Source organism: Spermophilus citellus (genome assembly GCF_964194105.1).
Source record: "Spermophilus citellus genome assembly, chromosome: 17".
Classification (NCBI taxonomy): domain Eukaryota; kingdom Metazoa; phylum Chordata; class Mammalia; order Rodentia; family Sciuridae; genus Spermophilus; species Spermophilus citellus.
The window spans coordinates 58,123,780-58,150,593 of NC_138199.1; the positions used below are offsets into that span (position 1 = coordinate 58,123,780).

The 26,814-nt window shown below is 41.3% G+C and overlaps 1 protein-coding gene across 1 annotated transcript; it reads left to right on the forward strand.

The window, feature by feature from the left end:
- LOC308636363 (signal transducer and activator of transcription 3-like) lies at positions 1–26,550 on the forward strand (the record flags this gene model as incomplete). Its single annotated transcript, XM_081271778.1, has 20 exons — positions 1–129; positions 1,267–1,411; positions 2,898–2,996; positions 6,682–6,777; positions 6,919–7,000; positions 7,316–7,410; positions 7,559–7,710; positions 8,774–8,932; positions 9,076–9,168; positions 9,972–10,031; positions 14,611–14,640; positions 14,740–14,833; positions 14,927–14,974; positions 18,024–18,107; positions 19,180–19,278; positions 19,391–19,526; positions 20,260–20,312; positions 20,540–20,634; positions 20,753–20,991; positions 26,111–26,550. The coding sequence occupies exons 1-20, from the start codon at positions 2–4 to the stop codon at positions 26,548–26,550; spliced, it is 2,427 nt and encodes an 808-aa protein (XP_081127904.1). The 5' UTR covers position 1.
- Between the last annotated feature and the right edge of the window lie 264 nt (positions 26,551–26,814).

Here is a 26,814-nt window from a genome sequence, read left to right on the forward strand (position 1 = left end):
GATGGCCCAGTGGAATCAGCTGCAGCAGCTAGACACACGGTACCTGGAGCAGCTTCATCAGCTGTACAGTGACAGCTTCCCAATGGAGCTCCGGCAGTTTCTTGCACCTTGGATCGAGAGTCAAGACTGGTAAGTCCTGCTGGGTGTGGTGGTGCACGCCTAGAATCCCAGCAACTCAGGAGGCTGAGGCAGGAGGATCACAAGTTCAAAAACAGACTCAACAATTTAGCAAGGCGCTAAGCAACTCAGTGGGACCCTGTCTCTAAATAAAATACAAAAAAGGGCTGGTGATGCGACTCAAGTAGTAGTGCGCTTGCCTAGCCTGCATGAGGCACTGGGTTTGATCCTCACCTACCACATAAAAATAGAATAAAGATATTGTATCAACCTAAAACTAAAAAATAGATATTAAAAAAAAAACAAAACTCAGACTGCTTGGTGATAGATGTGTTGAAGGTTCATTTGGATCTTATTTACTTGAGATCCAAAAGTATTCCTATACTCCAGTGATGTAGTAGAAATATTTTGAGAATTCCATTACAGATAGAAATTTGAGGGCTGGGGATGTGGCTCAAGCGGTAGCGTGCTCGCCTGGCATGCGTGCGACCCGGGTTCGATCCTCAGCACCACATACAAATAGAGATGTTGTGTCCGACGAAAACTAAACAATAAATATTACAAAAAAATTCTCTCTCTCAAAAAAAAAAAGAAATTTGAGTCAACACATGATTATAGGAAAGAGACACTGGGTAAGAGAAATAGATTCCATTCATATAGGAGATAATAACAACTATTTTCTTTAACATGTTTAGGTCCATCTATTAATTTTGATTTAACTCAGGCCTCTATTAATATGACCTATTTTTTTCAGAATACATACCTGATTTGGTGAGGGGCGAAGATGTGATTCAGAGATGCTGGAGATAGGCCATTGCTTATTATATTAATAAGTGCTTATTTGTACTAATCATCTGATCACAGAGTTGATGAGAATTTAAAGCAAAACCACATATCTGTCCAATTTGCTCAAATATTATATATATATACTATGAGAGGGGCAATAATATGTGGAATAATTGTTAATAATTATGTTGTTTCTGAGCAAGGAAAATGGAAAATGATAACTGGGTTATAGCATCAGGTTTACCTTTTTTAATCTCTCCTCATGGTGATTTCTGAGTGTGTGTGTGTGTGTGTGTGTGTGTGTGTGTGTGCGCGCGCGTGCGCACGCGCAGGTTTCAGAATTATTCTTATTGTGTTTCTTAGGGCATATGCTGCCAGCAAAGAATCTCATGCCACATTGGTGTTTCATAATCTGTTGGGTGAGATTGACCAGCAATACAGCCGCTTCCTACAAGAGTCCAATGTTCTCTATCAGCACAATCTGCGAAGAATCAAGCAGTTCCTTCAGGTGCGATGGGAAAATGTACAGGAGACGGTGGATCCACAGAGTAGGGTGTTAGCTTCTTTCCTGGAAGAACTTCTTTCCTTATTTGGTTAAATAATGAGAGCCTATCAAAGGAGAAAGAATTAGCCCTTTCTCAATTTTCTGCATGCTTACCCTTAAGCATCATTACCAGAAATTGACTTCTCATGTCACAGTTGAAGTAATAAAGTGATTGTTGTAATGTTAATCATATTATGTTAGCAGGCTAGTAACACCTATCCCTCACAAGAGGTTTGAGACAGGGTCTTGCAAAGTTGCTAAAGGTCTCACTAGATTGCCCAAGCTGGCCTCCAACTTGATATCCTCCTGTCTCAGCTGCCTGAGTCATTGAAATTATATGATATATGCCACTGCACCAGACAATTTTTTTTAAAAGTTGTCAGTGGACCTTTACTTTATTTGTTTATATGCAGTGATGAGAATCGAACCCAGTGCCTCACACATGCTAGGCAAGCACTCTACCACTGAGCCACCACCCCAGCCCCCACTGGGAAACTCTTACTTTTATTTATTTACTTTTTTGGGGTACCAGGGATTGAACTCAGGGGCACTTGACCATTGAGCCACACCTCCAGCCCTATTTTGTATTTTGTTTAGAGATAGGGTCTCACTGAGTTGCTTAGCACCTCATTGTTGCTGAGGCTGGCTTTGAACTCTCGATTCTCCCATCTCAGACACCCCAGCAGCTGGGGGTGCAGGCATGTGCCACGGTGCCCAGCGATTCTTATTTTAATTGTTAAAAGTTTGATCAGAGCCAGGTTCTGTGGCGCACACCTGTAATCCTAGCAGCTCGGGAGGTTGAGACAGGAGGATCATGAGTTCAAAGCCAGCCTTAGCAAATGCAAGTCAGTGAGACCCTGTCTCTAAATAAAAAAATACAAAATAGGGTTGGAGATATGGCTCAGTGATTGAGTGCCCCTGAGTTCAAACCATAGTACCAAAAAAAAAAGTTTGACTAGAAATTGGCTGGGCATGATGGCACACTCCTGTAATCCCAGCAGCTCTGGAGGTAAAGGATTGCAAGTTTGAAGCCAGCCTCAGCAATTTAGCAAGACCCTGTCTCAAAATAAAAAAAAAATAAGGGCTAGAGATTTGCTCAGTGGTAAAGTGCTCCTGGGTTCAGTCCCTAGTACAAAAAAAAAAAAAAGTTTGGCCAGAAAGTTAATACTCCTAGACAAAATCAGGTACCTCCCTGTAAGACCAGGGTAACATACTATCCAAAGACCCAGGCTCATATGCTGTCTGTTATCATTGTAACCACCTTTCTTCTTCTCTTTTCCCATCTTCCCCACTGATTTCTGCCAGGCTTTGAGGCCTTCAGCTGTTGTTTCAAGTAGTACATATAAGGCTTTCCTCAGTTTATATAGAAATTAGTTGTAAGTTAACAAAATTCAGTCCACATTTCCAAAGTCTGCTGCAGCTTTTCATTGTCTTTCTCTCCTACATACAGAGTAGGTATCTTGAGAAGTCAATGGAGATCGCTCGAATAGTGGCCAGGTGCCTGTGGGAAGAGTCCCGCCTCCTCCAGACTGCAGCCACTGCAGCCCAGGTGAGACCCAGGAAGAAACAGCATCAGATTGGGAGAAACAGAAAATCAAACAATTGCACAAGCAATATTAACTATTTCGGAACAAAGGAAAAACATTTAAAATAGAGTATCCATAAAAATACACTGAAAAATACATTAAAAGCGTTATACCACCCATCCTGCCAAAAAAGCCAACACCATGATATTTTTTTTTTTTTGTACTGGGATTTGAACCCGGCGGTGCTTAACCACTGAGCCACATCCCCAGCCTTTTTTATATAATATATTTTGAAACAGGGTCTCACTAATGTGCTTAGGTCTTTGCAAAGTTGCTGAGGCTAGCCTCAAACTTATGATCCTCTTGCCTCAGCCTCCTGAGTGGCTGGGCCACCCTTCCAGGCATTTTTTTTTTAATAGAACAATTTATTAAGGTGATAAAAGAAAGATCATCTAAGTCAACCTAGACTGTGGGGAAAGCATCACAGAAAGAGGAGGCTGTGTTTGAGCTGAACCTTAAAACTAACTCTGACAGATGATGAGAGAGCACTGGGCTCAAAGAAGATCGTGTTCAGAGATGGAAACATAAACACATATGTTCTTGGGAGCAGGGTAGCAAGTTCAGTATCTGGCTGGGTGAGGGGACCTAAGTGACTCAGGGACCACATGAAAGTGTTTTTAATTAGTCACACCTAGTAACTGGGCTTTGGAAGAGCAGTTCATCTCAAAGGCCAAACTCCCTGAGTTTGAATCCTACTGCTTTACCACTTACTGTGCATCTTAAGAAAACTACTTACTCACTCTTCCTCTAAAGAGAACGACAGTGTGCCTACATCATAGAATTAAATTACTTCATACATGTAAAATGCTTGGAATAGTATCTGGCACAGAAGTGTGAAGTAAGTGTTAACTGCCTTTTGCTGCTGCTATTAATCAACATCACCAATATCACCACTACTGTGAGAAATGGGAACCCACTAAAGAACTTTCACAGAAAACTGTTATACTCAGATGTGGGTGAAAGAGAAGCTAACACTGATAACACTCACTGTTCCATACCTGCAACCTGAGAGGCTAAGAGGCACTTGCCTGTGTGTATTATGTATTATGAGAACCTTCATGTCTTCATCCTGTTCCCCAAGATAAAAAAAAAAAAAAAAAAAACATTTTGGTTTAAGTCAATTTGAGGCTCTAACTTTATCATGGGAGGTAGGAAAGCAAAAGAATATTCTTAGTCCTGTAGGACCCAGGGTCTGAAAACTGTCAAAGGCCCAAATCTAGCCTCTTCCCCACATCTCCAAGACACAGGGTCTTGCCAGGTTGTTCGGGCTGGTGCCAACTCCTGGGTTCAAGTAGTCTTCCTACCTCAGCCTCCCAAGTGGCTGTGATTGTAGGCATGGCAGTGCTGCTGCATATGGCTTATTTTTATAAATGAAGTTTTTGGAACCCAGCCACATTTATTCATTTATGAATTATTTGTGGCTGTTTTCATGCCACAGTAGCACAACTGAGTATTTGAAGCAGAGACTATGTGGCCCAGAAGGCAAAAAACATTCATCATCTGGCCCTAAGAGAAAACATTCACAGTCTCTGATAGAGAGCTATAAGTTGGATATTTGTGGCCTCAGTCCAGGCTTCATTCTTTTTTTCTCCATTTATATCATGTGGCACATTCTTAAATGCCCAGCATAGGTAAAAGCACAAAGAAATAGAAGATACAATTTGCTGGGTGCAGTGGTGCATGCCTCTAATACCAGCAACTCCAGAGGATGAGGCAGGATCGCAAGTTCAAAGCCAACCTCAGCCACTTACCAAGGCCCTAAGCAGCTTGTGATACCCCCATCTCAAAATTTTTTAAAAAGGGCTGGGGATATGGCTTACTAGTTAAGTATCCCTGGGTTCAGTCCCTGGTACCAAAAAAAAAAAAAAAAAAAAAAAAAGTAATCCCTGCTACTTAGGGGCTCTGAAGCTAGTTAGATTATGCACAAATACTCAAAGTGAGAAAAATACAGAAGAGGATGTGAGTCATTTTGTCCAAGGAAGTTGTAGAGGATTTCACAGGAGAGTGAACCTTTGAATTGAAAGTGAAGGTGAACAAGTTAACGGGTACTTGGGCAGAGGTGCACACCAGGCTGAGTGGACAGTATGTGCAGGAGGTGAAGTGTGGGAGCACACTGTACACAGAGAAGAATGGGTGGTTGCCGCAGTCTGGCTGGTTAGGGGTCACTGAGTCATGGAGAGGGCAAGTTAAGTTGTTATCAGATTGTTTGCAATATCTTTGTGTTTTGGGTTCTGCTCCCTTTAAGACAGCACCAATAGAGAACTAGGACATGGGAGCCAAATGCAAATGAAAATAGCTATATTTCTGGTAGAACTAGACTGGAAAGCATGGCTTAAACTGGTAACCACAGGGTCTTTCTAACACCTGTTGCCCGAGTTAGAACTTGGGGTGGAGAGAAGGGGGTTACAAAGCTTAAGAGACCATGGACTGATACCTGCTGAATACAAAGAAGGAGACCTCTAGAAACCAGGACCTGCTCCTGCCCCAAGCAAGCTGAGGCAGGCAACAGTGAGAGAGGCAGGCAGAAGCTCCAGGACTGGGCTCTTTGACATGTCTCTGGACAGAGAGAGTCTTTCTCTCAATCTTACCAATAAATGAGTCATTACCACCCCTGGGAGAGTAACTAGGGGCAGGGGTTGCCCTCCCAAGATTTCTAAGAAGTTTGTATTATCTTTGCTTGGCTAGGCATGGGAAAGGGAGGGAGTTTTTAAACTGGCATGTTCAGACCTATTTTGGAGACTTCTGGTAGAAAGGTAGAGAACAGATTGGAAGTAAGAGAGTTTAGAAGCAAAGAGAACAGCAGTTGGGGCTTGAACTGAGCCTTGATACTCAAGGTCGGTTTGAGAGATAGCAGGGAATGGACCAGGAGGGTTGATGAGTCAGTGTGAAATCAGGGAGAAATCAGATGCCTAAGGGTTTCTAGCTTGAAATCCTGGGTAGATAACATCTTTCCTGGACTCTCAGATCTGCCCCATTTATTGCCATCTCTGTCCTTGGGCCACTATCACACTATCTTGATCTCTGGCTTTTACATGGTCTTTTCTGTCCAAGATCTTTTATTACTGCTCTTTCACAAAACCTAGCAAATCCTAAAATGTTATGGACTAATTGATCTTTTCAAGGTACTAGCCTCTCCTTCTCCCCTGAGAGCACATCCGTTGATACGGAATTTCATCCTTAGGGCAGGATGGTGCTTTTATTCCACAGAAATGTTTGCACACTATGTTTCAGTAGATTGACATCTGCTATCATCAGGTATTCTGAATTTATTTATTTTTGTAGTGCTGGAAATTGAACCCAGCATGCCAAGCATATAATCTACCACTGAGCTACACCCCAGCCTGTTCTGAAATTTCTTTATATCCTTACCCATGAACTGTTTGAGGGCAGGGACCATGTCTTAGTTCAACATGTGGACTCCTAGTTCAATCCAGAGTGGGTATATAGAATGATCTGTTGGTAAAAAGCCAGTGACACAGGTAAAACATGAGGGATTCCTTGGCACCCTGCCCACAGTTCCGCTGCCTCTGTTTCCTCTCCTCTCCTAGTGGCAGGGGATAGCAAGGAAGGGTAGTAGGGAGGGATGGAGGCCAGATGGGGGTGTTCCTTCCCCTATGTTCATATGTGTGCTTACCCACTATTTGGCAGCAAGGGGGCCAGGCCAGCCATCCCACAGCTGCTGTGGTGACAGAAAAGCAGCAGATGCTGGAGCAGCACCTTCAGGATGTTCGAAAGCGAGTACAGGTAAAGTAGGTCCTGGCTGAGAAGCTTGGATTGGGGATATCGAGAGTGGGTCTTACATGCACATTTTCTTTCTCAGAATTTTTTTTTTCCCAAGGAAACCTTTTTTAAATTTTACTTCTGTTTTTGATTTATTTTAAACAGGATCTAGAACAGAAAATGAAAGTGGTAGAGAATCTCCAGGATGACTTTGATTTCAACTATAAAACCCTCAAGAGTCAAGGAGGCAAGTGAATATTAGAGACGTTAAAATCTCCCATAGAAAGTGAGTTTAAAGACTTTGTTTGTCTTAACTCTGTTAGACTTTATGGTGGGAGGTGAGGGACTCCTGCTGCTTAATGGTACCTCTTTTATTGTCTGTGTTTTGAGATGGGACCTTGCTATAAGTTGCTGAGTCTGGCCTTGAATTTGCAATCCTCCTACCTCTCAGTCTCCTGAATAGCTGGGACTGTAGGCGGGCACCACTGCACATGGCTCCGAAGCCTTATTTTGAAGGCTGAGAGTATTCCCTCTGGTCAAGGGGTCTTTCCTTTGCCTACAGACATGCAGGATCTGAATGGAAACAACCAGTCCGTGACCAGGCAGAAGATGCAGCAGCTGGAGCAGATGCTCACAGCGCTGGACCAGATGCGGAGAGTAAGCGCCTTGGACAGCTTCCCTGGTGCCTTGCATGTCTTGTGGCAGAACTGGTTTCTAATAAGTTCCTTCTCTGGAACTGACTAAAGAATGTGGTTAGAGACAGTGTGGGGAAATGTTTTCTGACTTTGTTTTGGTTTCCAACCAGAGCATCGTGAGTGAACTGGCGGGGCTTTTGTCAGCAATGGAGTATGTGCAGAAAACGCTTACTGACGAAGAGCTGGCTGACTGGAAGAGGCGGCAACAGATTGCTTGCATTGGAGGCCCTCCTAACATCTGCCTGGATCGTCTGGAAAACTGGTAACAGTTGGAAGAGAAACTTTTCTTTTCCTTTTAGAAACTGAATTGAATTATGGTCATAACCATAGGCCCACAAAGTTAGTACAATCTCTTTTTGGGTACTAGGAATTAAACCCAGCAGTACTTTACCACTGAGCTACTTCTCCAGTTCTTTTTATTTAAAAAAAAATTTTTAACTTTATTTTTGTATTTGTTATTTTTATGTGGTCCTGGGGATCCAACCCAGTGCCTCATGCCTGTCACTGATCTACAACCCTGGCCCCTTAATTTTTAAATTTTGAGTCAGTTTCTCTGTGTTATTTAGGGCCTCACTAAGTTGCTGAGGCTGACCTCAAAGTTGTGATCTACCTGCCTCAGCCTCCTGATTTGCAGATATTACAGGTGTGCACCACCACAGGGCTCTCTGCTCATTTTTTTCTCTGTGCATGTTATTAACATTTTGAAGCATAATATCTGTTGAGAGTTGACATTGAAAGGGCTTGTGGGAATCATGCACATCGACCCCTTTCCTTCCTGCACCAGACCTACCCTGGTGAAGAGGCTTGTCCAAACCTGCACAGGAGTAAGCTTGGCTTAAATCCAAGTCTTCTTAGGCTGTCTATTCTCCTTTAGTTCCCAGTTTCACATTTTGACATATGGACAAGTTAGGATGATTAAAGTGAGTGCCAATCTTTATAGTTCATATCCACCGAATCGGAGTCTAATGCTTTCATGTTCCAGTGATGACTCCACCAGTGTCTCCTAATGCTGCAAGTTTTAACATTTCTTCCTTTATGTCCAATCCCATCTTTGAAATTCGAAATTTTAGGAAGGGATTATTAAAAAAAAAAAAAGCAAATAAATTCCTTTTTCTTAATGTCACTGAACTATATTCTTAAAATGGTTAAAAATTGTCTATTTTATGCCATGTATGTTTTATCACAATAGAAGAAAATTCCCCTTTGTTATTTGAGGGGCTTTCTTAGTGGTATTTATACCTATGGTATGCCCCTCCCTTTCTCTTTCCCATTCCCACCTGTGTCTATTTACCAGGTAACTGGAAACTTTCCTATTTTACTGGCAGGATCACCTCATTAGCAGAATCCCAACTTCAGACCCGCCAGCAAATCAAGAAACTGGAGGAGTTGCAGCAAAAGGTTTCCTACAAAGGGGACCCCATTGTACAGCACCGGCCAATGCTGGAGGAGAGAATCGTGGAGCTGTTCAGAAACTTAATGAAAAGGTAACTTAAAATCTTTGTCACCTTCTCTCATCCCCTCGCCCCCAAAAAAATGTCCTGAGGTGAGAGATTAACTGACTTCAGAGGATCAGAAAAAAGACTTGTTACCACAGTAGTATGTGACAAGCTGACCTTTTCCCTTTCAGTGCCTTTGTGGTTGAACGGCAGCCCTGCATGCCCATGCATCCTGACCGGCCGCTAGTCATCAAGACTGGTGTCCAGTTCACCACTAAAGTCAGGTAGGCCATGGCATTTCTGCTTGGGTGGAAGTTTTGTTGAAGGATACCTTTAGAGTCAGAGTTGGTGTTTTGTTTTGTTTTGTCCTGACATGGGCTCTCACCGTATTGCCTGGGCTGGTCTCCACATCCTGGAGTCAAGTAGTTCTCCCACCTTGGCCTGGGTAGCTGGAACTATAGGCACCAGCACTGCACCTGCTTTCAGGGTTGTTTTTTTCAGGCCTCACAGGCAGTGATGTTGTGGGTATGAAATTTGCCAGCATGGTGTGTGTGTGTGTGTGTGTGTGTGTGTGTAGTACTTGGGATTGAACCCAGGGGCATTCTCCAGTAAATTACATCCTCAGCCCTTTTTTATTTTTTATTTTAAGAAAGGATCTCACTAAGTTGCCTAGGCTGGCCTTGAACTTGTGATCCTCCTGCTTCAGCCTCCTGAGTCACTGGGATCACAGATATGAATCACCTTCAGCTTGGTATTGAGTTACAAGTTTAATAAAAATAATACCAGCTACAGAGCATGTTCCTGTGATATTTTTCACTAAATGTTTTTTATTATCCTTTTGTGAAACTTCTATAACTTTGACCAAGTCCTTAGTTCTTAGGCTTTTTATCTATACCTTTTGGCCAAAGTGGGTAATGTTCAGCTAAAGATCAAAGATGGCCTTGCCTGGAGGATGAATTTGGGATTATGACTTCTTTACCTCTTAGAAATGAGGAATTATGAACTTTACATTATCTAAACTGGAGGTTTGAGGTGGGGGAGCATACTGACTTTTTTAAAAAAAATAATTATTTATTTTTTTTAATAGGTTGCTGGTCAAATTCCCTGAGTTGAATTATCAGTTTAAGATTAAAGTGTGCATTGACAAGTAAGTATTCCTAAACATAGTTCTTTTTTAGAAAAAAAAATTGTAGTTGTAGATGGACAACATGCCTTCATTTTATTTGTTTATTTTTTTATGAAGTACTAAGGATAGAACCCAGGGCCTCACACAAGTAAGCAAGCACTCTGCTACTGAGCCCAGCCCTGCTCCTTTTTTTTTTTTTTTCAAATGAGGAACAGAGAAGTGAGAACTTTGAAAGATATAGTTTGATGGTAGAGACTATCTCTGTTCAGAAATCTTTGTTTTGTGAACAAATGTTTCCAGAAGCCTTATAGTATATTTTTTTCATGCCAGAACAATGCTGGTGGTTTAGACTTGAGTTGGGATAGCTGCTGTGACCATCAGTCCCTCTTTTTCTTTATTTAGTATTTATTTATAAATGTAACTTATACATATATGCCAAATGGATAGTATATGAAAAGAATGGATTTAAAAAAATGTTCCTGGGCCTTGGGATATACTTCAGTGGTAGAGTGCTTCCCTAGAATGTAAAAGGCTCTGGGCTCAATTTCTAGCAACCTCTCCACCAAAAAAAAAAAAAAATACCATATAATGACAATATTTTCAAAATCTAAAATATACTTATCCTTTGAAGAGATTAGAAAAAAATGTATACTTGTTTTTATTAGGTAATATAATTATCAGGAAATTTCATGAGAATAAACTGGAAAGTAATTATTAATGAAATCAAGGAAATTGACAAAGGTGTAGGTATAATAAATATGCAATAATGAATAACTAACCTTGTTTTAGCTTTTTAATAGAAACATGATATCACAATAAACAACAGAAGTTAAAAATATATTATGATAAATTAACAGAAATATTTATGATCTATTTGAAGAAAGCTGAAATTTTAGTGAGGAAATGATGGTTTCAAAAGTGATGAGATAGGGGCTTGGGATGTGGCTCAAGTGGTAGTGTGCTTGCCTGGCATGTGTGAGGCACTGGGTTCAACCCTCAGAACCACATAAAAAAATAAAAAATAAAGATATTGTGTTCACCTAAAAAACTAAAAAATAAACATTTAAAAAAAAGTGATGAGATAAACCCAACTATATGTATAACTATAATACTCTAATTTTTTTTAAAAAAGTGAGAAAAGTCATATTCCTGATTTTACTATATAGTTGTTGATTCTTCCTAGTTAATATAGGAACAACCAAAATATGAATAGGGTTCTTGAAAATCCATAATGTGTTTTTCTATTATCTTAGCTGAAAAAGATTTCTTTATCTTCTTACTGTAGCTGAAAAAGTAAACAAATTTATTTATGAAAAAGATAGCAATTTATTTTTTAAATAAAAAGATTTATAATTAGTATTAAATATAATACTTATTGTAAAGTTTACCATAATAATCATGTCTTAGTATACAATTCAGCTTTGTTAAGTATTTCACATTGTTGTGCAATAGGTCTTTAGAGCTTTTTCATCTTGCAAAACTGAAACTCCATACCAATTGAACAACTTCCCCTCATTTCCCCTTCCCTTTAGTTTCTGGCAACCACTATTCTATTTTTTTTAAGCCCTTTTTATTTTTTTATTTTGAGATAGGGCCTTGCTAAGTTGCTGAGATTGGACTCTAATTTGTAATCCTGCTGCCTCAGCCTCCTGTCTCTGGGATTACAGACATGAGCCACCATATCCACCTTAAATTTTTTTTTTTAATTAAAAACACCTGGGAGAGGGAGTGGTATGAGAAGCTGCCCTCCTAGATATTAAAATGTGACACAAAGTTCCAGTTACTAATTTAGTGTGTTAACTAGGACAGAAATAAGTTGATTGATCATTGAAACAAAATCTGAAATCTAGAAATAGACGTCTAGTTTATATGGGAATTAGTATGTTTAAAAATGAAATTTCACCTTAGTGAAGAGAAGATGGATTATTCAGCAGGTGGTTTTGGGGGATTTTTATATTAAGGATTCAATTGGGAAGTTTAAATTTTATGTTTTACTGAGGATTAAACTCAGGGGCACTTGACCACTGAGCCACATCCCCATCTCTATTTTGTATTTATTTAGAGACAAGGTCTTACTGAGTTGCTTAGTGCCTCACTATTGTTGAGGCTGGCTTTTGAACTTGCAATCCTCCTGCCTCAGCCTTCAGAGCCACTGGGATTACAGGCATGTGCCACTGCACCTGGTTCAAATTTTACTTTTAACAGTCTGTATGAATAGATTCTAACATATTTAGAATTTAATAAGGGTATCTTGAGAATATAGGTAAATAAATATGTAATGGGAAAATGGCACAACCCCTTTGGAAGAATGTTTGGCAGTTTCCTAAAAAGTGAAACCTTCGTCTGCCATATGATGCAGTCCTTTCATTCCTAGGTATTAACCCAAGAAAAATGAAAGCAAATATACACAAGTGTCTATTAGCAGGTGAATGAATAAATGATTTGTACTGTATCCACAGAATATACTCACCAACAAAAAGCAAAGCTTGAATAAATGATTTGTACTGTATCCACAGAATATACTCACCAACAAAAAGCAAAGCTTGATTGATAGCTGTAACACATGAATAAATCTCAAGATAATTATGCGGAGTAGAAAGAAACCAGACCCCCCAAAAGAGATATAAAAATATATATGTTCTAAAAATGTAAATGATCTGTTGTGACAGAAAACAGTGGTTGGCCAAGGGCAGAGTAGAGTGTAGGCCTGGGAAATGGATTACAAATGGTCATAGGAAAACCTTGAGGGTGATTGATACATTCCATGATTGTGCTGATGGTTTTACAGTTGGACATAGTATATATATCCATAAATTAACCTGATCAAATTGCACATTTTAGGGCCTGGGGTTGTGGTTCAGCGGTAGAGTGCTCACCTAGCATGTTCGAGGTGCTGGGTTCAATCCTCAGCACCACATAAAAAAAAATTAAATAAAGGTATTGTGCCCAATTATAACTAAAAAAAATTGCACATTTTAAACAGCAGAGTTTATTGGTTGCCAATTATACAACAAAATAGTAATACTAAAAAGGAATATATATACATATCTATACACGTACATACATATACATATATATGTGTGTTATATACATACATACATATATACATACATGTACAGGTGCACACCTGTAATTCCAGCAACTCAGGAGGATTGCAAGTTCAAGACGAGCCTAGGCAACTTAGCAAGACCTTGTCTCAAAATAAAAAATAAGAAAAGGGCTAGGTGGCTGGGATTATGACTCAGCGGTAGAGAACATGCGAGGCCCTGGGTTTGATCCTCAGCACCATATAAAAATAAATAAACAAAATAAAGGTATTGTGTACAACTAAAAAATTAATTAGAAAAGAAAAAAGAAAAGGACTAGGCATGTAGCTCATTGGTAGAGCGCCCCCAAATTCAACCCCAGTACTGCAAATAAAAAAATAAATGAATAAATACATAAGCATAAGTTAGGCATGAGGGGGAACTTTCTGATCATGCGAACTGTTATGTTTTAAAATGTGATGTGTGGTGGCTGGAAATGTAGCTTAACACTTATTTAGCATGCTTGAGATCCTGGGTTTAATTGTCAGGAGTACAACAAATAAACAAAGAAATAAGATGTGATGTATGGAAAGAAGTCTTATGAATGGTTTAAAATTAATCAGTTTTCTCTTATAAACACACATAAAATGTTCTATTTAACAAACAGTACCTATTATTAATTCTGTATATGTAGGTAAATATATAACAATAGAGAAGAACTTTTAAAATGGTTCCCAATTAAAAAAAAAGGGGGCAGGGGGACTAAGAAATGTGACTATATAAAAAATGATATATTCAGGCTGGGGTTGTGGCTCAGCAGAAGAGCATTCAACTCACACATGTGAGGCCCTGGGTTTGATCCTAGCACTACATAAAAATGAATAAATAAAATAAAGGTATGTGTTCAACTACAACTAAAAAATCAATATTTTAAAAATGATATATTCAACAACAGAATTTTAAAATAGAGTGATCACACTGGAAGAATATTTTCAGCTGTCTCAAAGAAGGTGCTTGCTCTGAGTTACAGGAAATAGCAGACCTTTATAGAAAATCCAGCGTGGCTTAAGTTAGGATATTTGCAACCCAGTATAACTGGAAATGCAGAGTTTGGGCAAGTTCCCAATGATGGTGAGATCAGTGACTCATAGAAGTCCTCAAGGATCCAAGATCTGTCTCTCTCCTCTGCCATTATTAACCATCTCTTGCCCTCCAAATTTCCCTTCTGGGTAGCTACATGGTTGCTTGCAGCAATTAAGGTCATGTGCTTTCTTACTCATGTTCAGCTGAATCTTATAGAAAAATATAAGTCCAGCCTAGAATAGAATTATAAGTAGATCATGTCCTCACCTCTAGACTCTTGGTTTGTGGGCATGCTATGTTCTGATGAATGTAAAGACCAGGATTCCCCTGGAGTGTCTATTACTTAAGCATGTACAGGGATTTATGTTTCACATCTAAAATGTAACTAAATTGAAGAATTTCCCAGGAGCACCATCCATGTAAATAATACAGAGTAGGATCTTTGAAGAAATGCCTGTCCTCTCACCAATCTTAATCTGTGTTCTTAACAGAGACTCTGGGGACGTTGCAGCTCTCAGAGGGTAAGTTAAGCCTACAAGCTTCCTTTTGTTTTGTTTAATCTAACATTATCCTCTGGCCACTCAGTCACCCTTGTGGTTGGTTTTTCTCCTGTGATTCAGATCCCGGAAGTTTAACATTCTGGGCACAAACACAAAAGAGATGAACATGGAAGAGTCCAACAATGGCAGCCTCTCTGCCGAATTCAAGCACTTGGTATGTCAGAGGAGCCCGAACCCCTCTTCACATAGGGCCTCTGGCCAAGGGAAGGTCTGGGACAGCTTCATATGACTTTTTCTTTTTTTACAGACCCTCAGAGAGCAAAGATGTGGAAATGGGGGCCGCGCCAATTGTGATGTAAGTTGTTGGGTATGAAAGCCAATGAGGTGGGGTTCTTTTGAGGGAGAGAAAGAGAGTCCTCTTATTGCCCAGAATTAGAGGCTTTAAGCTGTTACTTCAGAAAAGTCACTGTGGGCCACCCTGAGGTGTTCAGAAGGCCCTATGCAGTGGAGTTCTCTGGCTTGGAGCCAGAGAACTGTCTGGGGAGTTAGCTCCTCATTTAGGAGAAGTGGAAAGTCCCCTGCTGAGTTGCTATCCACACCCACTTGGTAGGAGGGACGCTTTCCACCTTGCTTGGGGCTTTCCAAATTCCCTTCCATCTTTTGCCAGCTGGCTCCATTTTTACTGACCTGTTTTTCCAAATGAGATGGAATAAAGGGTGTAAATGTATCAAATGTTTTTTATTTATTTTTTTTTAAAGAGAGAGGGGAGAGAGAGAGAGAGAGAGAGAGAGAGAGAGAGAGAGAGAGAATTTTTTTTTTTAATATTTATTTCTTTTAGTTATTGGCGGACACAACATCTTTGTTTGTATGTGGTGCTGAGGATCGAACCCGGGCCGCACGCATGCCAGGCGAGCGCGCTACTGCTTGAGCCACATCCCCAGCCCTGTATCAAATGTTTTTAAGAACAAAACTGGGGCTGGGGCTGTAGCTCATTGGTGGAGCACTTGCTTAGCAAGTATGAGGCCCTGGGTTTGATCCCTAGCAGTCAAAAAAGAAAAAGAAAAGCAAGATGTAAAATAATTTGAGTAGTGCATTTTTAAAAAATACACTGGCCAGGTGTGGTGGTATATGCCTGTAATCCCAGCAGCTTGGGAGACTGAGGCAGGAGGATGGTAAGTTCATAGCCAGCCTCAGCAAAAACTAGATGCTAAACTCAGTGGAACCCTGTCTCTAAATAAAATACAAAATAGGGCTGGGGATGTGGCTCAATGGTAGAGAGCCCCTGAGTTCAATCCCCAGTACCAAAAAAAAAAAAAAAAAAATGCATTACACAATTTTACATGTATTCACATATGTTTAAAACTTCTGAAGCCAGGCATGGTTGCCCATGTATATAGCTCCAGCTACTTAGGAGGCCAAAGCAGGATTTATTGCTTCAGTCCAGGAGTATAGACAACCCTGGGCAACTTAAGGAGCCTGTTTCAAAAGTAAAACTTCTGGAGACATATATACCCACAGAGCTTATATATTAGTGATGATGTTAATAGACAAGGTTATTTTATATTATCTGTTATATTTGCATATTAAACTGAATATACTACCTCCATAATCAGAAAAGGAGTATTTTAAAAATAAATTCAAAGGACTGGGGATGTTCCTTAAGGATAAAGCATATATTTAGCAAACTTGAGGACTCGCACCAAAAAGGAAAAAAAAATTGTAATTCTATTTCTGACTAACTCTTGTTAAAAATAAGATTGCTGATGGGGCTGGGGTTGTGGCTCAGTGGCAGAGCACTTAAGGCCCTGGGTTGGATCCTCAGCCCCACCAAAAATAAATAAATAAATATATTGTGTTCAACTAAAAACTAAATATTTAAAAATAAATAAATTAGGTGCTGCTGGGTGTTGTGGCACACGCTTGTTGTCCCAGCAATTTGGGAGACTGAGGCAAGAGGATGATAAGTTTGAGGCCAGCCTCAGCAACTTAGTGATACCCTGTCTAAAAGCGAAAGATAAAAAAGACTCGGGATATAGCTCAGTGGCAGAGTACCCCTGGGTTCAATCTCCAGTACCAAAGACAAAAACAAACAAACAAAAAAATAAGGTTGCTGTTCTGCTGGTGGGAGTAAATATTGTTAGTCACTTTTGAAAATATTTTGCCATTATAATAAAGGAACATAGCTAGGCATATGCACCTAAAGTGTCAGCTCTTCAGGAGCCTGGGACAGGAAGATCACTTGAGCCCTGGAGTTTGAGGCCGACCCAGGTAACATAGTGAGATTCTGACTCTTACAAAACAAAACAAAAAAACTATACCCAATAAACAAGCACAGGTATTCGCAGGATTCAACAATAGAGAAATCTTTGCATTAGAGTAACAGGAGACATTTACAAAATATCAGTGCTACTTAATTTTAATTTAGAACTTAAAATTAAAGAAGTACTCATTAACATTATAATGGAAAACTGAGTTGTGGTGTAGTCCTATAATGGAACACTATATAACCGTGAAAAAGAATAAATTGCAGGTGCCCACACAAATTTCACATTGAGTGAAAAGTGAGCCAAGAAGAATACAGATTGGGATTCCATCTGTCTGAAGTATACAATCATCTCAAACTAAACAATATATGGATTGTTTAGAGAAATAAATAAACTGTAAAGAAAAGCTAGGAAATGATAAATCCAAAAATAAAATGGCAGTTATTTCTATAGGAAGATGGAAAGAAATGGAGTAGAGGAAAAACATCTGCAGAATTTCAGTGGTAATGGTCTTTTAAACTGGGTGGTTGGGGTGTAGTTCATGTAGTTCAGTGGTAGAGGAGGCATGAGGCCCTGGGTTGATCTCCAGCACAACAGCAACAACAACAACAGAAGAAGAGAAGAAAGAAAATCCAGTCAACAAACTGGGCGGCAGATTCACAGATGTTCTTTTTTTAAGTAGGGATTGAGCCTATAGCACTCTACCACTTTGCTCCATCTCCATCCCTTTTTAGTTTTTATTTTGCCTTTTCCTAAGTCGTACAAGCCTGGCTTTGAACTTGTGATCCTTCTGTCTCAGCCTTTTGAGCACTGGGATGACAGGCATCTGTCACGGCTAATGGCAGGAGTGTCCATTGTTTTGTTGTTTTTTATGCCTTACACCTTTATAAGTAACCTGTAGGATTTGTACGATATTATAATAAAAACCAAGTGAAAGGTCAGGTTGAAGGTCAGCATCGGAGAGTCCACATATTAAAGAGAGCATGTGCTCAGTATGTGTCCTTGGCAATTTGTCTGTGACCATCCTATGGCTCACCCTTCTTTGCATAGTAAGGCTGTGGAGTGTCACTTTCTAAGACTGTGGCTGTTGATACCAAGTTCCCTTCTCTCTGAAGAGGAGTGTCTTTCTTGCTATTGTAGGCCTCCCTGATTGTGACTGAGGAGCTGCACCTGATCACCTTTGAGACTGAGGTGTATCACCAAGGCCTCAAGATCGACCTAGAGGTAAGTTCCGCAGAATTGGAGTGGCCTTACATGCAGGGGTGACTCAGGACAAGAAGGTCTAGTGAGATTTTATTACTAGAGAAGGTGGAATGATCACAGTTTCCTAAGTACAATATTTATTTATTAGTTTTTTTCCTCCAAAAGATTCTTGGTGTCCCATCCAAGAATAAAATTTGCTCGAATGCTCAGAAAACATGTGAACACTTGACTTTTGGCAGGCTTGATATGAGAAACTGTATTTAGAAATGATTAGGGTCAACTGTAGAAAGTTTGGGCAAAATCCTTAGCAGCCACTTTTTTTTTTTTTTAAGTTGTAGTTGGACACAATATCTTTATTTTATCTATTTATTTTTCTGTGGTGCTGAGGATCAAACCCAGGGCTTTGCACGTCCTAGGCAAGTGCTGTGCCACCAATCCCAGCCCCAGCAGCCACTGTTTTGAGTATGCAGAAAATCATGGCATTTGCATTCTTTTGCATGCCTTCTGGATCTTTAAATTGAATTAGACTAGGAAAAGCAGGAATCCTAGGCTTTGATTTCTGAGTCTGCTGTGTTTCATGGGAAAATGCAGATTCTTGGGATTTTGGAGAATGTCTTTTCCAAGTCTTATAAATGGGGAATCTGGGACTGAGGTTGTAGCTCAGTGGTGGTGTGCTTGCCTACCACTGGCTTTGATCCTCAGCACCACAGAAAAATAAATAAATAAAATGAAACCATGAGTCAAAATGCATCTTTCCTCAAAAAAAAAAAAAAAATGCATCTTTCCTCCTTAAAAAAAAAAAAAAGTGGGGAGGGTGGGATCTGGGGCTTGAGTCAGGCTTTGAGCTGTCAGATTGTACAAGTTACTGGTACAGACCCAGCCAAGCCCCGGGCCTGGGTTTGGCATGCTTTCCCTCTGGGCGTTGCACTGACTCAGTGAGAGTCATTGTCTTCCTCCTTCTTGCCCAGAATTATCAGCAGGTGTGCTTTTTTTTTTTTTTTTTTTTTTTTACTCCAAACCTGTGCAATATGGAGATTTTGGAAGCTGTGAAAACCCCTCTGCCTCCCTAACTCATCCCCCACACACTCCACAGACCCACTCCTTGCCAGTTGTGGTGATCTCTAACATCTGTCAGATGCCAAATGCCTGGGCCTCGATCCTGTGGTATAATATGCTGACCAACAACCTGAAGGTTAGTGTCCCAACCTCTTGGAAACCACGTTCTCTTGTAACTTCTTGGTACCTGAGGCAGGTCATTAGCACTACCCTCTCATCTAAATGAGCAAATGTGTTATTTTCAATAGAACGTGAATTTTTTCACCAAGCCCCCAATTGGAACCTGGGATCAAGTGGCTGAGGTGCTGAGCTGGCAGTTCTCCTCCACCACCAAGCGAGGCCTGAGCATCGAGCAGCTGACCACGCTGGCAGAGAAACTCTTAGGTCTACATCTTGCCTATTCACCCCGCTGCTCTCCTCAGACCAGGAATCTGGCCTGGGGGCTTGAGCAAGGCACCCTGCTGGTGCCAGGTTGGGAAGTCAGGGCACTGAGCAAGTTTGCATCCTGGTGATCATTTTTTATGAGGTGGGAGGAAGATTTCTTTTCTCTTGGTTGCTGTCTTCTTCGCCCTTCCAGGGCAGTACCCTGTCTGACCTTAGAAGATACCTTAAGTGTGTGTTAGAGGATGGAACTAAAGGCTTGACATTTCCCATCCATTTCTTCAATAAACTCAGGCTAGGTTTTAAGTTTTCTCCCCTCAAAAAAAAATTTAAGTAGAATACTTTTTGTGTTATCTAGACTCAAAGTTAAAAGTAGCTTTGTCCTGTGCTGCTACAAAATGCAACCTTCTAATCCTAGCCGTGAGCTGGTTAGTGTGTGCCTGGTCCCCAGACCACCACAGCAGGCTAGGAAGAGGGGCTTGATACTTACCCACCTTCTGCTGGGCTAAAGGGCAACTCGGGTGTGGGAATCCGGTGACAGATATGGGCATATGTGTTTGCATGTGTGTTTGTGCAAAACATGTACGGAGGCATGCACACACAATGGCTACCTTCACACACGTGAAAGCCAGTGGTTCCTGGCCCATTGTGGGGCAAATATATGTACTTTCTGTTTTTAAGAAATAAGATCTTGAACAAAGCTGAAACTTTTCTACTTGTTTTTTTTTTTCTTTAGGACCTGGTGTGAACTATTCAGGGTGTCAGATCACATGGGCTAAATTTTGCAAAGTAAGTGATCTTGTTAAATTCTTGTGGTCACCTCTTGGGAGCGGAGTGCTCATCTGGGAGGTAGTTGTAGAGGACGCGAAGCCTAGAGATCTGAACTCTTCCTCCAGCAGCCAGTGGGACCTCCTGGAGGGTAAATGGGCTGGAAGGACTTTGGAGGTATACTGTGTTCCAAGAGGGAAAAGGCTGGATGGTGGTGGACTTAGCTTTCCTATTATTCTTTTCCCTAGGAAAACATGGCTGGCAAGGGCTTCTCCTTCTGGGTCTGGCTAGACAATATCATTGACCTTGTGAAGAAGTACATCTTGGCCCTTTGGAATGAAGGGTAGGTTGAAACTCCTGCCTGGCAGAGGGCACCATGCGAACATGTCACGCGTGCTCTCTCAGTAAGCCAGTGGCTGGGGATGCCCTCTAACAATGTGGTTGCCCCTCTTTGGCTCCAGGTACATAATGGGCTTCATCAGTAAGGAGCGGGAGCGGGCCATCCTGAGCACCAAGCCCCCAGGCACCTTCCTGCTGAGATTCAGTGAAAGCAGCAAAGAAGGAGGAGTCACTTTCACTTGGGTGGAAAAGGACATCAGTGGTAAGCCTGGCTCTGCTTACCCCACCCCTGGCTCTTGCTCTGCTGTCACCGCTTGGCTGCTACTAGACACTAGACACAAGCACCGACTGCCCCCTGGAGGTCGTAGATGGCCTCAAACTTGCCTCTCCTGATCCCAGGCTTTGTATACAGTTGAGTAACTTCTCTTCAGATTCTCCCAGCGGAAGAATTGCTTTGTCAGGTTGCTTGCTCCAGTGGCTGATATTTTCTAAAATAACTTTTTATTCTAAGCAGTGTGATTCACTTGAGGAGGGAAAATTCAAGTCAATGCTATTCCTTTTTATTACCTTGTCTCATTTTATTTTTTTAATGTGGAAACATTTTTTTCCTTTTTATCAGTTCTTTTTAGTTATACATGAAAGTAGAGTTTATTTTGACAAAATTATACATGCATGAACTATATCTTATTCTAATCAGGATCCCAGTCTTGTGGATGTACACATGGTGGAATTCACTGTGGTGAATACCCTATATCTTCATAGGAAAGTTATGTCAGATTCATTCCACTGACTTTCCTTTTAATATCACCCCTCCCTTCCCTTCATTCTCCTTTGTCTAATCCTCTGAACTTCTATACCTCCCTCTGCACATTTATTGTGGATCTGCTTCCACATATCAGTGGAAGCGTTATTTTGATTTTTAAAAGTGAAAATAGTTTCATGGCACAGATAGGACTGCTTCATAAGGCTTATTTGGGTAATTTGTTTCCATGGCTATCAAAACGAGAGTCAATAAAGTTACCATAAATAAAAATATGGTCTAAACTTTGAAGGCTATACTGCTATTTGAAATGCTTACCATCAACAGGTAGATTTTTCACCAACTCTGTGCATTCCTACTCTGTGAGATCTATCCCCACACTTTCTAGAATATTTTTTATTTGTCTGGTATTTTCTTCACCTTCATTTAGAAAGACAAATATAAAATATATGAAGAAGTCATGAGTTAGTGACTAGAAGACATTTTTAAAAAATCATCAGTAATTACTCAATGTTAATATCAACTTCTAAATGAAAAAAAGCACAAGATCCGTCCAACTAACTACTTTATGGAATTTAAATAAAGAGGATTTCTTCCCCTAATCCTATCAAAAATTAGGTTACTTCATAATGATTTAATCAAATACATCAACATAATAATATATGAAGCTTATAATTTTATTTTGAAAATTTTAAATAATTGAAATAATTCTGTAATTTGTCAGTGGTCTTATTATTATTAAGATTATCAAATTACCTATGTATTTTAAATCAAAACTTTATTTCATAATATACTGTGCTAATTTAGAATTGATATTTTTTAAAAGCACATAGTAGGAAAGATATACTACTGCAGAGAATAAAATATTATTATGAAAAAAAATGTTAAAATGTTTATTTTGTTAAAAGCTGCATTTAAAAAATATGGGTAAAATCCAAGTTCAAACTTTGAACAATTAGATACAAACAAGAGTAAAAGATGAGAATACAGAAATCAAGATAATTATTGTTTAGTGATAAGAATTAAAATCTTGGATTTATAGCAACTCATTTCTTACCTGTGACAATTTTTACTCCATCCATTAACTCATCAAAATTAACCTTCCCAGAAACTATAAGAAAAGATACAATAAGACACAAATAACATTACAAAGGAAGAAAGTCTACAAATTAACTTATTTGACTCTGGTCCAAGTAAATGATGATGATGATGATGATGATTATGATGATGATGATGATGATTTTACCACTGAGCTACATTCTCAGCTCTTTTTATTTTATTTTGAGACATGGTCTTGCTAAGTTGCCTCAGCTGCCCTTGAACTTGCTGTCCTCCTTTCTTTACCTCCTGAGTAACTGGGATTACAGATGTGTGCCACCATGCCCAGCCATGGTATATTATTAAAAGGCACTCTTTCCTTCATAGCAGAGTATAATCCAGGGAGTATAATCCTGTAGCAGAGTCTAATCTCTTTTCTAATTTTTGTGATGGTACCCTGTATTATAAATACAGTAGTTATACAATAACTCTGACCAAGTTGATTGATTCAAACTCTGTCACAGCCAAGAAGTTCAGGTAATAGTATTAAAGAAACAAAAAGTAACAAACATTTTATCATTCTCTTCCTTCCCAATATTTTTTTCTTGATATTCTTTAAACTATTATGATAATCTTGGAGTGCTTTTTTAAATCTTCACTTCTTTTTTCATTCACTCACTTATTCATTCATCTACTCATCCATTAAATATGTTTTATAGACCTACTCCTTGCTAGACCTAAAGCCAAATCAATGGACATTAAAAGATAAAGAACTCTCAAAATATCAACAAGGTCATAGTTTAGGTTTGCATCCTGGCATAAAGCCTTGTGAAAATAGTAAACTGAGTTAGGTATACTTAAATGTAGCCCATAGAGTCAGGAAAGACTCAGAAAGGTATACTGAGCAAGAATGTAAATTATTTAGTTAAAAAACTGTGGGATAATTTGAGAGGTAGGGAAAAGGCACCCAGTAATGGAAAAATTATGTTTAGAAAAACATTTAGGTATTCATTCTAAATATTCTAACATATATTGCATTCAGGTACAGTATATAGTCAACATACAACTGGATGATACAGAAATAAAAAGGATAATAAAGATATATTATGAAAAATTATTTGTCAATTAATTAGATAATCTAAATGGCATGCACACAAAACTGTTAAACCTGGATCAAGAAGAGACAGAAAATCTGAATACATCTCTAATAAGAAAGATATTGATCAGTAGTCAAAAGTCATCACACAAGGAAAATCCTAGAATCCACCCAAATGGATTTGCTGGTTAATTTGACCAAACCATAAAAAACGAATTAAAACCAATCCTTCACAAACTCTTCAAAATATAGAAAGGGAGGGAATACTATTCAATTTATTACATGATGCGATTTTATTCTGATATCAAAACCAAGCAAAGAAATCACAAAAAACTAGAGACCAATATGCTGTATGAATTTATATGTAAGTTTCCCAAACAAAATATAAGCAAACAGAATGCAACAACATATAAAAAGGATTATATGTAATCCACAACCAAGTGGGCTATAGCCTAGAAATTGCAAGGTTGGTTCAACCTATGAATATTGGCCAATGAAATACCCAATATTTAAAAGATAAAGTACAAGACCCACGTGATCATGGTCAATCTATCAACATAGAAATAGCATTTGACAAAAATAAATATGCTTTTATAATAAAAATATTGAATAAATTGTTTTTTATCTTCCTTAATATCATAAAACATGTCTACAAAATGTCATGGCTAATATAAAGTGAAAGAATGCTTTCTCTCTAGGATGACAACAAGAATGTCTATCCTCTCAACCTCTATATAACATGTATTAGAGGCTCTAACTAATGCAAATATACTTCTATTTGTAGATGACATAATGATGTATATAGAAAATCCTAAACAATCCAGGTTAAAAACTATTAGAGCAGTAAATAAATTCAGTAGTGTTGTAAGATCCAATATCAATGTAAAAAATGGCTTTGTGTATATAAACAATGAATAATATAAAATAAAAATTATAAAATTCTACATAGAATAGAAAAGAATAAAATCTTGGGAATAAATTTCATAAAACAAGTTCAAGCCTTGAAAATTGAAAACTATAAAACACTGTTGAAAGAAATTAAAGACAGCCTAAATAAATGCAAAAACTAATGTCACAAAGATGGTAATACTTCACAGGTTTTCAAGATGGCAGAACAGAGCAGGTCCCTTTCCTGGCTTCTCTGTGAAGTATAACCAAGAAAGCAAACAGGCAGCTTCTCAGGAAGGTGGGGGAACATAAAAAAGCAGGGGACTATACTGGCATTTAAAACTGAACATTCAAAGCAGATCAGGGACTCAGGAGGCTGGATATAATAAAATGAGGAAGAAACCCCCAGCAACACAACCATTGACATGGGCCAGAAGCAACAGCCAGAGTGGTCCCTCCATGAGCATAGTGGAGCAATAGGGAATTAAAGGAACCCCCATTTTTGGGAGGCCCGGAGAAATGTCTGAGTATGGAGTGTAGAGATCAAGGACATTGCTCAGCAAACCTGAAAGACATGCTGCACAATAACCATGTAAAGAAAGAAGCTGCCAGGCCTGGGATTGTGGCTCAGTGGTACAGCGCTCGCCTAGCACAGGCGGGACAAGGGTTCGATCCTCAGCACCACATAAAAATAAAGGCATAACTAAAAAATTTTAAAAAAGAAAGAAAGAAAGAAGCTGCCATCTCTCCAGGTGGTGTGTGAAGGACAAAGGAAGGAACCATTCTGCAGCCCGCTGTGTGGGGGCTGGCAGCTGAGGGGGCTGATTCCTGGCAAACTAAGTTTGGCTCGAAATCCAGGCCCAGTAAACACACACTGCATGAGATAGAGTGTGCTTAAGCAACCAGGAGAAAATAAAACATGGCCTCAGAGCGCAGGGGACTTGGCTGTCCCTCCAGCCACGCACCGCCCCTTGACCCAGGTCTCCTGTCCCTCGTCCTCACGGGGCTGAATCCAACCCGGGGGGCTCCCGGCTGCTCTGTGACCCCCCGGCAAGGTCCCTCAGGCCTCCAACAGCCGCCTGCCCCAGGCAGGTGGCCAGGCCAGTCCCTGTGACTTCAGGCCTCTGGAGGAGGCGGGATGTCGGGGCAGAGCGCAGGGCTGCAGGGAAGGTGGCCTTTGAATCCCGCCATCCCAGTCCCTGGGAGGACAGGCTGGAGCCGCGGCCGGGTGACCATAAACATCAGCCGTGATGTCACTGCCCGGCGGGTCAGAAGGGCCTCTGCCGCTGGCCCAAGGCCCGGACGACAGGCCGCTGCTGCCAGCCCCTGGGACACCTGGATGCCACCGCTGGACACCGAGGCTGCCCTGCTGGGGGAGGGGTGGCCCTTCATCTGTTCCCAGAGGGCACCAACCCCTGCCCCTGCCCCTGCCCCAGCCAATCCGGGTCCCCAGGCAGGGCACAGGGCCAGCGGCAGGCTCCCTGGGCACCAGGGCTTCCTCCCACGCAGGCGGCGGGTGACGCCGAAGCCACCGCAGGAGCATGGGGCTGGGGACCCTGGGGACGGGCTGGGAAGGGGACAGCTGGTCGCAGAGCCCAGGATCGATCGGTGAGACCAAGACGTGCTGAGTAACAGCCGGTGTCGCGGCCACCAGCCCAGAGCCCTGCGGGGACAGCCCCTCCCCCTCCCCCACTCCAGGTGGCTCCGGGCGTCAACCTGTCACGCTGTACTCACAAATAGCGTCTCCTGCAAGCCATCCTGTCACAGTCCAAGTCCCCTCGCGCTGTCCCCTGGGGGCCCGGGAGGCGCGGGATGCTCTGCGGGATGCGGTGGCGGAGATGGCGGGGGCGGTGGGAGCAGGTGACAGGTTCCTGGGCGCGGGGTTCACAGGGCACCCCGGAGCCGGTGGGGTCGTGGAGTCACCGTGGTCGCCTGGCGGGGGCGTCTGCCGGTGCCGGGGCCCCTCCTGGGGACGCACCCTCGGCGCAGGCACCTCGGTGGCGGCGCAGGGCGCAGGGCGGGGGCGTCTCCGGGTTCGCGCGGCGTCCGAGGGAGGGGCCACGAGCGGGAGCCTCCGCGGCCGGGAGCGCGCTGCGGCCGCGCTGGACCAATCGCCGAGGCGCTCGTTGCCATGGTAACTGCAGCTGCAGGCGCGGCCGGCCACCAGCCGGGACCCTGGCCCTCCTGGCCACTGCGACCTGCGCACGCACGGGGACGGGACCCTCGCTGCCCCCCTAGGCCATGTCCCCACCTGGGCACAGAGCTCACGCCCTGGAGTCAGGCGTCCCCATGTCCCCTCTGCCGAGAGAGCCCTGCCACCTGGGCAGGCCACCTATCTGTGGGCTCTTGGTGGTGCCACTGAGAAACGGGACCCTAAATGCTACGACTGGGTCCCGAGAGGG